This window comes from Ranitomeya imitator, chromosome 3 (genome assembly GCF_032444005.1).
Source record: "Ranitomeya imitator isolate aRanImi1 chromosome 3, aRanImi1.pri, whole genome shotgun sequence".
NCBI classification, from domain to species: Eukaryota; Metazoa; Chordata; class Amphibia; order Anura; family Dendrobatidae; genus Ranitomeya; species Ranitomeya imitator.
In genome coordinates, this window is record NC_091284.1 from 709,931,882 (window position 1) to 709,944,618 (window position 12,737).

Genomic DNA, 12,737 nt, shown 5'->3' on the forward strand with positions numbered 1-12,737 from the left:
GGATGAGAGGCTAGAAAGGAGAGGAGATGAGAGGCAGGAAAGGAGAGGAGATGAGAGGCTAGAAAGGAGAGATGAGAGGCTGGAAAGGAGAGGAGATGAGAGGCTGGAGAGGAGATGATAGGCTGGAGAGGAGATGAGAGGCTGGAGAGGAGATGAGAGGCTGGAGAGGAGAGGCTGCAGAGGAGAGGAGAGGCTGGAGAGATGAGAGGCTGGAGATGAGATGAGAGGCTGGTAAGGAGAGGAGATGAGAGGCTGGTAAGGAGAGGAGATGAGAGGTTGGTAAGGAGAGGAGATGAGAGGCTGGTAAGGAGAGGAGATGAGAGGCTGGTAAGGAGAGGAGATGAGAGGCTGGTAAGGAGAGGAGATGAGAGGCTGGTAAGGAGAGGAGATGAGAGGCTGGTAAGGAGAGGAGATGAGAGGCTAGAAAGGAGAGATGAGAGGCTGGAAAGGAGAGGAGATGAGAGGCTGGAGAGGAGATGAGAGGCTGGAGAGGAGATGAGAGGCTGGAGAGGAGATGAGAGGCTGCAGAGGAGAGGAGAGGCTGGAGAGGAGATGAGAGGCTGGTAAGGAGATGAGAGGCTGGTAAGGAGAGGAGATGAGAGGCTGGAGAGGAGATGAGAGGCTGGAGAGGAGATGAGAGGCTGGAGAGGAGATGAGAGGCTGGTAAGGAGAGGAGATGAGAGGCTGGAAAGGAGAGGGGATGAGAGGCTAGAAAGGAGAGGAGATGAGAGGCTGGAAAGGAGAGGAGATGAGAGGCTAGAAAGGAGAGATGAGAGGCTGGAAAGGAGAGGAGATGAGAGGCTGGAGAGGAGATGAGAGGCTGGAGAGGAGATGAGAGGCTGGAGAGAAGATGAGAGGCTGGAGAGGAGAGGCTGCAGAGGAGATGAGAGGCTGGAGAGGAGATGAGAGGCTGGAGAGGAGATGAGAGGCTGGTAAGGAGATGAGAGGCTGGTAAGGAGAGGAGATGAGAGGCTGGTAAGGAGAGGAGATGAGAGGCTGGAGAGGAGATGAGAGGCTGGAGAGGAGATGAGAGGCTGGTAAGGAGAGGAGATGAGAGGCTTTTAAGGAGATGAGAGGCTGGTAAGGAGAGGAGAGGCTGGTGAGGAGATGAGAGGCTGGAGAGGAGATGAGAGGCTGGAGAGGAGATGAGAGGCTGGTGAGGGGAGGCTGCTGAGGAGATGAGAGGCTGGTGAGGGGAGGCTGCTGAGGAGATGAGAGGCTGGTGAGGGGAGGCTGCTGAGGAGATGAGAGGCTGGTGAGGGGAGGCTGCTGAGGAGAGGAGATGAGAGGCTGGTGAGGGGAGGCTGCTGAGGAGAGGCTGGTGAGGGGAGGCTGCTGAGGAGAGGAGAGGCTGGTGAGGGGAGGCTGCTGAGGAGATGAGATGAGAGGCTGGTGAGGGGAGGCTGCTGAGAGGATATGAGAGGCTGGTGAGGGGAGGCGGCTGAGGAGAGGAGATGAGAGGCTGGTGAGGGGAGGCTGCTGAGGAGAGGAGATGGGAGGCTGCTGAGGGGAGGCTGCTTACGAGATGGGAGGCTGCTGAGGGGAGGCTGCTGAGGAGAGGAGATGGGAGGCTGCTGAGGAGATGAGAGGCTGCTGAGGAGATGAGAGGCTGGTGAGGGGAGGCTGCTGAGAGGAGATGAGAGGCTACTGAGGGGAGGCTGCTGAGGAGAGGAGATGAGAGGCTGGTGAGGGGAGGCTGATGAGGAGAGGAGATGAGAGGCTGGTGAGGGGAGGATGTGAGAGGCTGTTGAGGAGAAGGGAGGCTGCTGAGGAGAGGAGATGAGAGGCTGGTCTCATGCTGTATATGGGGAGGCTGTGTGGGGCTCATGCTGTATATAAGGGGCTGTGGGGGGGTTAAAGATATATAGGGGGGTGTCAGCATACTTAATTCTGCTCAATATTAAGTGATACAATTAATATTAATTAATATTGAGTAGAATTATTTTCATGCTATTGGTTCGGCCTCCACAACAGTCATCTTTCATCTGGCCCCTCAGGAAAATAAATTGCCCACCCCTGATCTAGAGACATGGAGTGAGAAGCCCACAGACATGGAGTGAGAAGCCCACAGACATTGAGTGAGCAACCCACAGACATGGAGTGAGAAGCCCACAGATTAGTCCGTTCTCTCACTAAATTACCCATCCAGCTCTTCAAACTTCTCTCTGAAATGTCCCAGCATGGCAGAGATAAACTTCCCTGTTTGCAGTCTGAGTGATGCTGCCCGTGGTTTTGGTAGTATGAATCGACTGACAGGTTCTCCTTAAAAACCTGTCAGCCAAACCTTGCAACCGTGGCAGAACTGACCATGTACTGTGTATGAGATCCACCAGATTCTCACATGACAACTAATGGAAAGGTTTGCTAAGGCTACTTTCACATCAGCGATTTTCTCCGTTTGTGGCAGATACTGCAGTTTTTCCGCATCTGTCACGTAACACATCACTTACAGGCCGGCAACTCTGCGTTCGGCCTCATTCATTCCCTATGGGACTTGCGGACATGTGCGGCACTTGAGGTGAGACAAAAAAAACACTGCTAGCAGCATTTTTTTTCCTGTTGCTGCAAGTACCACATTTGCCGGATCGCAGCAAAACCGCAAATGCCGCAAGTCCCATAGGGAATGAATGAGGCCGAACACAGTGTTGCCATAAGCGATCCGTTACAGATGCGGAAAAACTGCCGGATCTGCCGCAAATGTCAAAAATCGCTGATGTGAAAGTAGCCTAAGTCACTGCCGATAGTGTCTGCATTAGTCATAGGGTACCGTCACACTATACGATTTACCTACGATCACGACCAGCGATATGACCTGGCCGTGATCGTAGGTAAATCGTAGTGTGGTCGCTGGGGAGCTGTCACACAGACCGCTCTCCAGCGACCAAGATGCCGAGGTCCCTGGGTAACCAGGGTAAACATCGGGTAACTAAGCGCAGGACCCTGGTTACAAGAAAGTGAAAGCACAGCCGCTGTGCTCTGCTTTCACTTTACGGCCGGCAGTCACAGTGCTGGAAGCAGACTGCAAGGGACCTGACGGACACCAGAATGTAAGTATGTGCTGTTTGTTTTTTTTTAGTTTAACGCTTGTAACCAGGGTAAACATCGGGTAACTAAGCGCGGTCCTGCGCTTAGTTACCCGATGTTTACCCTGGTTACAAGCGAACGCATCGCTGGATCGCATCGCTAGATCGCTAGATCGGTGTCACACACACCGATCTAGTGATGACAGCGGGAGATCCAGCGATGAAAGAAAGTTCTAAACGATCTGCTACGACGTATGATTCTCAGCAGGATCCCTGATCGCTGCTGCGTGTCAGACACAGCGATATCGTAACGATATCGCTGGAACGTCACGAATCGTACCGTCGTAGCGATCGAAATGTTATAGTGTGACGGTACCCATACTCACCAATGGGGGAGGCAGCACGAAAAGTGCTTAGGGCAGCAGAAACTCAAAATACGGCCCTGGCTGGAGCCTAGATTTAATTTATAACCAACATAGGATTTGTCATGAAATGTTGAGGAGGTATCAGCCCTTGGCACCTTCTGAAGGCAAACAGTTGTTTCTGAGTCCATCACACTTACCAACTGCAACATCATTGAGACACTTTCCCAAGTGGCTTCTCGAATGTTTTCACCTCCATCAACCAGTCCTTGGTAACCCTAGAATGACAACCGCATTTATTGAGAATTCATTGGAATCATACTACCAACTTGTATACAGCAAAATTAAAGTAACTTTAAAAGAATGGAGTCACCCCCAAAACTGAAATTGAACTATGTAGACCTTCATATCGAGCACATAATCACTTTACAAATCATACTGGTACTGTAGATTTTAGTAAGTTAGCTTTATATAAAACCAAGTTTCAGAAGATAAATACAAGTGCTTCTCACAAAATTAGAATATAATCAAAAAGTCATTTATTTCAGTTCTCCAATACAAAAAGTGAAACTCATATATTATATAGAGTCATTGCAAACAGAGTGATCTATTTCAAGTATTTATTTCTGCTAATGTTGATGATTATGGCTTACAGCCAATGAAAACTCAAAAGTCATTATCTCAGTAAATTAGAATACTTTATAACACCAGCTTGAAAAATGATTTTAAAATCCGAAATGTTGGCCTACTGAAATGTATGTTCAGTAAACGTACTCGATACTTGGTCGGGGCTCCTTTTGCATCAATTACTGCATCAATGCGGCGTAGCATGGAGGCAATCAGCCTGAGGCACTGCTGAGGTGTTATGGAAGCCCAGGTTGCTTTGATAGCAGCCTTCAGCTCATCTGCATTATTGGGTCTGGTGTCTCTCATCTTCCTCTTGACAATACCCCATAGATTCTCTATGGGGTTAAGGTCAGGTGAGTTTGCTGGCCAATCAAGCGATACTATTGTTCTTAAACCCGATATTGGTACCTTTGGAAGTGTTGACAGGTGCAAAGTCCTGCTGTAGTATGAAATTTCCATCTCCAAAAAGTTTGTCACAGAGGGAAGCATGAAGTGCTTTAAAATTTCCTGGTAGATGGCTGCGCTGACTTTGGTCTTGATAAAACACAGTGGACCTACACCAGCAGATGACATGGCTCCTGAAACCATCACTGATTGTGGAAACTTCACACTAGACCTCAAGCAGCTTGGATTGTGTGCTTCACAATCCTTTCAAGGCTGCAGTCATCCAGGTTGCTTGTACACCTTTTTCTACCACACTTTTTCCTTCCACTCAACTTTCCATTAATATGCTTGCACACAGCACTTGAACAACCAGCTTCTTTAGCAATGACCTTTTTTGGGTCTTACCGTCCTTGTGAAGTGTGTCAGTGACTGCCTTCTGGACATCTGTCAAGTCAGCAGTCTTCCCCATGATTGTGGAGCCTACTGAAACAGACTAAGGGACATTTTTAAATGCTTAGGAAGCCTTTGCAGGTGTTTTTTGTTAATTATTCTAATTTACTAAGACAATGACTTTTGAGTTTTCATTGGCTGTAAGCCATAATCATCAACAAAAAACAGAAATAAACACTTGAAATACATCATTCTGTTTGTATTGACTCTATATAATATATGGGTTTCACTTTTTGTATTGGTGAACTGAAAAAAATTAACTTTTTGATGATATTCTAATTTTGTGAGAAGAACCTGTAATGAGAGGGCTTCAATACACTACTGCTGTGACCTAGTGCTTGGTGCACCATTTCGCTCCTTTAACTATCATCCTCAGCTCTCCTCTTATGGAGATTGACAACACTCATTTTGGAGCGCTGCCTGACTTAAATCACCAGCCCTGCACACACTAACACTGAGGAAAGGCAAACACAGTGTCAGTGTGTGCAGGTGCATGCTCATCCGTCTCCCGTGCACATCGGCGGTGTTCTGCACACGGCATCACAAAACAGCAGGAAGCTGATGCTGACAGGAAAGGGACATAAGAATGTGCACAATGTCAGTGTGTGAGCGCTCATGTCCTTCTTCTGTGTGTAGTGGCAAATTGAGCTGTGTGATTTTTTGTGCAGCGAGCGACCACTACACAGAGGAGAAGGAGATGAAAGCGTGCACGCACACTGACATGCAGGAGCGGAGCCCGTGCACATACAGTGTCAGGGTGGCACATGGTCATCCACTTTCAGCATCTTCTGCCTACTTTGCAATCCTGTGTACAGAGCATCCACTTCACACAGGAAGCGTGAGAACTCAGCCCTTGCCCAAACTGCCACTGTATTTGCTCTTGACCTCTGCATTATCAGTATGAGCAGGGCTGGGGATTTAGATCAGGCAGTGCTCCCAAGTGAGCGCTGACAATCACCATAAGTGAAGGGGCAGATGATGGTTATTTTGAGGGTCTGAAACTACACCAAGCCCTTTATTCACCAAGGGTACACTAACGTCCCCTAATTTACATATATAGTAAAACTTTTATATAAAATTAATTCTATTAAAAGCTACAGCACCATTATGATTTTTATAGGGGCTACATCCCTTTTATGAAAGTCTAAATAGTTCAATTTCAGTTTTGGGGGTGACAGATTCCCATTAATTTAGAAAGGACCTGTCACATTTTTAAAAAAAAAGTTGTTTGTAACTTTACAAAATCCCCGTGCTCCCCTATATCGGCTGCTGTTTTCAGTTTGTCATTTTGTCCACCTGTGGATGAGATACAGTTGTGCCCTAAAGTTTACATACCTCTGTAGAATTTTTGCTTTCTTGACCTTTTTTCAGAGAATATGAATGATAACCCCTAAAATTTTTCTCCACTCATGGTTAGTGGTTGGGAGAAGCCATTTATTGTCAAACTACTGTGTTTTCTCTGTTTAAAATCATAATTACAACCCAAAACATCCAAATGACCCTGATCAAAAGTTCACATACCCTAGTGGGTTTGGTCTGATAACATGCACAGAATTTGACACAAATGGGTTTGAATGGCTACTTAAGGCAACATCCTCACCTGTAATCTGTTTGCTTGTAATCAGTGTGTGTGCATAAAAGCTGAGTGAGTTTCTGGGATCCAGACAGACTCCTGCATCTTTCATCCAGCCACTGACGTTTCTGAATTGCGAGTCATGGGGAAAGCAAAAGAACTGTAATCGGATCTACAGGAAAAGGTAGGTAGGTAGGTAGAGGTGGATCGCTGATGTGTTGGGGGTGTGTGAGCTACAAAGGCACAGGAAACTTGGTCGAAGTTGAAGGAAAGATGAATGCAGCACGTTACACTGCGTTACAAAGGTTTTGTCCCTCTGACAATTTTGAGTGTTCCTGATAGATTTTTTCATGCGGATTTCAGAAATGACTTCAAATTTTTCCTATCACGTAACATTTTTGAGAAATGATACGAAACATTATAATATTGTTAGAATTCTAAAAACACGGATTATAAACGAAAGTCATCTGCAAAACACTTTTGAACAATTGCTACTGAGATCGATGCACATGTATGTAGTGTCTCGGATGTCGTAATGTAGACTATAAACTGTTGCTTCTTAACTCCTTACTGCCAGCTGATGGAATAGTACGTCAGCTCACAGTATCCCCCGCTTTGAGGTGGGCTCCAGCGGTGAGCCCACTTCAAAGCCGAGATATGTCAGCTCTTTTTAACAGCTGACATGTGCCCACAATAGGCGTGAGCGGAATCGCGTTCTGCCCCCACCTATTAAGTAGTTAAATGCCGTAGTCAAACTCTGACAGCGGGCCTTTAAAATGCACTTCCGGACGCCGGTCCGGAAATACGCGCAACAACAACCCCCGTCACGTGATCGGGGGTCACCGCTGTGCTGCCATCACAACCAGAAGTCCCTCGAGACCTCTATGGTTGTTGATGGCAGATTGCAATGAGCGCCACCCTGTGGTCGGTGCTCATAGCAAGCCTGTAATTCTGCTGCATAGAGGTGATCTGTGCATCACCTCTATGTAGCAGAGGCGATCACGCTATGGCAGCTTCTAGCCTCCTATGAAGGCTATTGGAGCATGCCAAAAGTAAAATAAAAAAGTGTTTAAAAATATTTAAAAAAAACAAAAAAAAAACATAAAAGTTGAACTCACCCCCTTTCGCCCCAATCAAAATAAAAAAAAAAAAAATCAAGCCTACACATATTTGGTATCGCTGAGTTCTGAATCGCCCGATCTATCAATAAAAGAATTAACATGATTAACGGCGTAGCGATAAAAAGAATCAAAATGTCAGAATTACGTTTTTTTGGTCGCCGAGACACTGCATTAAAATGCAATAACAGGCAATCAAAAGAATGTATCTGCAAAAAAGTGGTATTATTAAAAACATCAGCTCGCCCAGCAAAAAATAAGCCCTCACATGGCCATATTGACGGAAAAATAAAAAAGATATGGCTCTGGAAAGTAGGGGAGCGAAAAACGAAAAAAGCTCCGGTCATGAAGGGGTTAAAAACCTTACGTGATACAGACTTTTGAAGAACAAATTCGTGTTCAGCATATCAAAATCTATAAGATACAATAAAATTTTCTCAGGGGACAAGAACTGCCCTGAAATTTGTTGCGCAGTGAATTATCAGCAAATACTGGAGGCAAATTTACACTGATCAGCCCAGAAGCCGAGCATGGGATGTACATGGACGTTCCAACATGACTACGATCCAAAACACAAGGCCAAGTCCACCTGTCATTGGCTACAGCAGAACAAAGAGAAGGTTCTGGAGTGGCCATCTCAGTCTCCTGACCTCAATATCATTGAGCCACTCTGGGGAGATAAAGTGCGCAATTCATGCTAGACAGCCCAGGAATTTACAGGAACTGGAGTCTTATTGCCAAGAAGAGTGGACAGCTTTACCATCTGAGAAAATAAAGAACTTCATCCACAACAACCACAAAAGACTTCAAGCTGTCATTGATGTTAGAGGGGGCAATACACAATATTAAGAAATGGGGTATGTGAACTTTTGATAAGGGTCATTTGGATGTTTTGGGTTGTCATTATGATTAGAGAAAACACAGTAGTTTGACAATGGCTTCACCCAACCACTAACCATGAGTGGAGCTAGTTTTGTTGTTTTCATTCATATTCTCTGAAAAAAAAGGCCAAGAAAGCAAAAATTCTGCCAGGGTATGTAAACTTTTGAGCACAACTGTATGCCCTTTTTTCTTCTGGTGCCCAGTATTCTAATTCTCGGCTTGTGGTCCAGGAGGGCATGTCAGAAGAGTTTTCTCTGGTGGTGGTTGTGGGGTGCAATCCTATAACCACCTCCCCCTCCCCCCCCCCAATGATGCTGCCCAATCTCTTGCTCGGCAGCATGTGAAACTAGCGGTCATGATCAAGTGAGATCTTCCTGATCTTGTATGAGACTGGAGTATGAAGATTTTCCTGTACACACATAGGCAAGTCAAACAGAGTACAAGGAGATCTCGTGAGGTCACTACGTTCAACCAGTTTTACATGCTTCCAAGCAGTGATTGAATCATAGGGTGGGTGAGGATCACACCCCCAGAGAAAAGTCTTCTGACACGCCCTCTTGGACCGCAAACAGGAATTAGCATATTCTGCGTCAAAAGGGAAAAAAGGTAATAACTCCGCAAGTAACTCAGAGACAAAATAAAAAAAAAGGTAAACTGATGCAGATTCCGGGAAGCACTGGATTTGGGAACGGTAAACTCATTTTTCGCAGCATGAAAATACCTCATGTACAAAGAAGACTTTGGCACCTGTATAAATTCCCACTCTCACCACCGCTCGCACGGCTGCATTCATTCCTGGAGATAAAGACAAAATGGATTATTTTAGATGTCTAATTAATCTGCTATATTATTGTTGCAAACTGCTCAGAATACATTACTACAGCAAGAGACAAACTTGTTCATTGACATGTACTTTACTCTGATCCATAGGATAACAAATAACTGACTGTTTGGACCACTGGGACCCCAGCCATCAAAGCACAATGCTCAGGTTAGCCCCTCCTGAATGAGGAGATTCCATAGACAAATATTGTTATGGCACTGCTGTATATAGCTGATTTCATAAACAATGAATACAGTAAAGGCAAATATGCCGGTCCTCCTCTCTACTCAGGATTATTGGGGACCCCTCACCCCCAGCAGTCAGTAAATTGTTCCTTATACTACAATAGCATCACAAAGCTTAACATGAATGAACTCCTATTTAAAGGAAACCATGTTATGTCGGATAACGCTTTTAATCTCTAGATATAGTATTAATCCACTGATTAATAGAATTAGAAAGATGTCTGGCCACCATACTGAAAGCAGCACACCCATGAGAAAAGGAAATTTATTTCTCCATGGAGCCACCGGCTTCCATTTCTGTGGCGCAGCTACAGTCGCTGCTCACTGCACAGAGCGGCGGCTATAAGAACAGCCTGCAGCGACCCACAGTCAGCTTTACACTGTGCAATGCAGAGCTGGCTGTCAGTCAAAGTAGCCAGGGTGTGCTTACAGCCACTGCTCACAGTATAGTGAGCAATGACCGTGGCAGTGCCGGCACGCCTCTATGACAGAAAGCTGGCGGCTCCTGGGAGGAATAAAGTTAACTTTCTCCCTGATTTCGCTATTTCAGAATGGCTGCTGGGTACCCTTCTAACGCTGGTTATCTGCAGACAAACCCAACATCTAAACATTCATAGTGCTATCCAACCTGACCACTTCTTTTTAAAAGATCAATATTAAAGGAATTAAAGCAAAATATGAGCCAAAGTCAATTAATTAGCACTAATTCACTCTCATGATGATCATGGTCAAGGAGACTAAAGACAATATCCACCGTAGGGTCTTCGGGATTAAAGACTACTCACAATATTAGTGTGTTATACCGGATGCTTGCTCACAATTGGCTTGTCACGGGTGTCAGAGTCTGCAGACCGTTGCTCTGCATCTGACTGCAGAAAGTCTCAGCAGTTTGCTTTGCAGACCTCTTCCTGGGCCTTCTGACTCTAGGACCAAGTGACAACCTTCTCACGGGTCTAGTTGACACACCTGGACCGGGGTGTTTATAACTTCCAGCTTGCTGTACGAAAGGTGCAGTGATATTGCTATTTCCAGTTCCCTGTTGTGGCATGGAGCTATAGCAGTCGGCTATCTTCCTCTCTGGTGTTTGGAGGACGTCCGTGTTTCTTTCTGAGTCTATTCAAGCTAAGTGTTCCCCCTTGTTTTTGTATCCCATTTGTCTTTAGTGGTAGAGAGGATTGACTAACGCACATCCTGCCTTTTCCGATGCAGGGCTTATCGCTAGGGTCAGGCAGGGATTAGGTCTCCTGCTCGGCGATAGATGCGGAAGCTATATAAGGACGATAGGACAGACAGGGTGACGTTAGATCTTTCTCCATTTCACCCTTCCCTAGTGTTTGGTTCCCTTTACCTTATCGCTTCATGTTGCGCTTAGCCTTTCATCCACGTTCTGTGACATTATCACCCACCTTTCATGTTTGTAAAAGGAAAAAAACTGACTTTTTGTGGCATTTTTTTTTTCTGTGTGGGTTTTATTTTTTGTTCATTTGCTGGGTTCATGGATCTCGTTGCTGTGCTAGCACAGCAGCTGCAGAGGGTGTCACTGGAGGTGACGGACCTTCGTTCTGAAGTCCAGCAGCAACGGTAGCACTGCAGACAACTATTGTGGGGGACGCTGCGGGTTGGCCGGTCCAGATTGAACCTAAAATTGCCTTCCCGGACAGGTTTTCTGGAGGTAGGGACAAGTTTTTGGCAATTAAGGAGGCATGCAAGTTCTACTTTAAACTTCATCCTTACTCCTCCGGAGATGAGGAGCAACGAGTAGGAATTGTTATTTCACTGTTGCAGGGAGAACCTCAGTCCTGGGCTTTTTGTCTGCCAGAGCATTCTATGTGTCTCCAGTCTGTGGAGGAGTTGTTCAGGGCCCTTGCCCTGATTTAGGATGATCCTAACCGTATTTCCTTGGCTGAATCCAAGCTGCGTCACATTCAGCAAGGGAATCGTTCAGTGGAGGTGTATAGCTCTGAATTCTGCAGGTGGTGAACTGATACCAACTGGAATGACCCAGCTCTCAGAAGCCAATTACTTCAGGCCTCACTGAAAAGGTTAATGGACGCAATAGTAGTGTATGAAACTCCTGTGTCACTGGAGGCTGCCATGACCTTGGCTATTCGGGTGGATAGACACCTGCGGGATAGATGGGCAAGACCACCTGCTTTTGAGCCCTCTTTCCGGGACAAGATCCCAGAGTTGGAGGTCCAGGGGTGAACTATACTTGCGTGGAGTAAGAGGAACCCATGCAGTTGGGGAGTGCGTTCACGTCGTATGTTTCCACCAACATTTGCAAGAAAAAGGATGTATGGGTTTTTTTTGTGGGAAGAAGGGACATTTTATTGGGACACGTCCTCCTGTTAATACAAAGCAAAAACAGACTCAATTAACCCTTGGGAACCTAGAGCTTGATAATCAAGTGGTGTGTTAGTCTTCAACCTGCAATTCTCATTTTGTCCTGACAGCAGAGGTGGTGCTAGAGAGTAAGCTCTGAAAAAATTCTAAGTTTGTAGACAGTGGAGCTGGAGTCAGTATGGTGGATGCCGAGTTTGCTAGAACTCTGCTCTAGCTTGGCTAAACCTATTCCTATTTGTGCCATTGACTCAGCACCACTTTCACAGAGAACATTGTCACAAATTGCTCATAATATAAGACTGAAAGTGGGGTCTTCGCATTATGAAGTAATACCTTGTTATGTCCTGAAGGGTCTCCAAACTCCAATTGGTCTGGGTTTGCCCTGGTTGGTGAAGCATAATCCAACTGTGGATTGGAAATCCAGAGAGACTGTGAAGTGGGGAGATTACTGTCATGGTAACTGCCTAAACGTTTCACCTTCTGCTGTATCTACCGGGACCTTACTGACCTTTTTGTTTGACTTTGAGAACCCTGCCCCCATTTTGCTGAAGGGGGTAGGCATTTCGGCCTTGTACTCTAACCTGGAAGGTGAGGTGTTGGAGGCTCAGAGGGGCACCCTGCCTCCTGACCTTCAGGGAGGTTGTTTGTGGCGTCTAAATTGCGCCGCAAAGTAATTAGAGAATATTATGACTCTGTACTTGCTGGCCACCCAGGTGGTAAGGCAACCGCAGATCTCCTTTCTCGTCGTTTTTGGTGGCCGTGGTTGCATCGGGGTGTGGTTGAAAAAGTGTCTACCTGCAAGTTCTAAAGTACCGTACACCCATCCATCTGGTCCTGTTTCGACACTACCTGTTCCTAACTGGATCAGGACAGGTATAAATGTATGACTGTCAGTAAACGCGTGCCA

At 46.0% G+C, this 12,737-nt stretch overlaps 1 protein-coding gene across 3 annotated transcripts in view; it reads right to left on the reverse strand.

The window, feature by feature from the left end:
* PFKM (phosphofructokinase, muscle) overlaps positions 1 to 12,737 on the reverse strand; it is a 118,390-nt gene that overhangs the window by 57,118 nt on the left and 48,535 nt on the right. For all 3 annotated transcript variants that reach the window (XM_069758663.1, XM_069758661.1, XM_069758662.1), the window contains 2 exons: positions 9,141 to 9,214; positions 3,586 to 3,663 (listed from right to left, as the gene is read on the reverse strand). In XM_069758663.1, the coding sequence (XP_069614764.1) occupies positions 3,586 to 3,663; positions 9,141 to 9,214 (152 nt within the window). The remainder of the gene's footprint in view (positions 1 to 3,585; positions 3,664 to 9,140; positions 9,215 to 12,737) is intronic.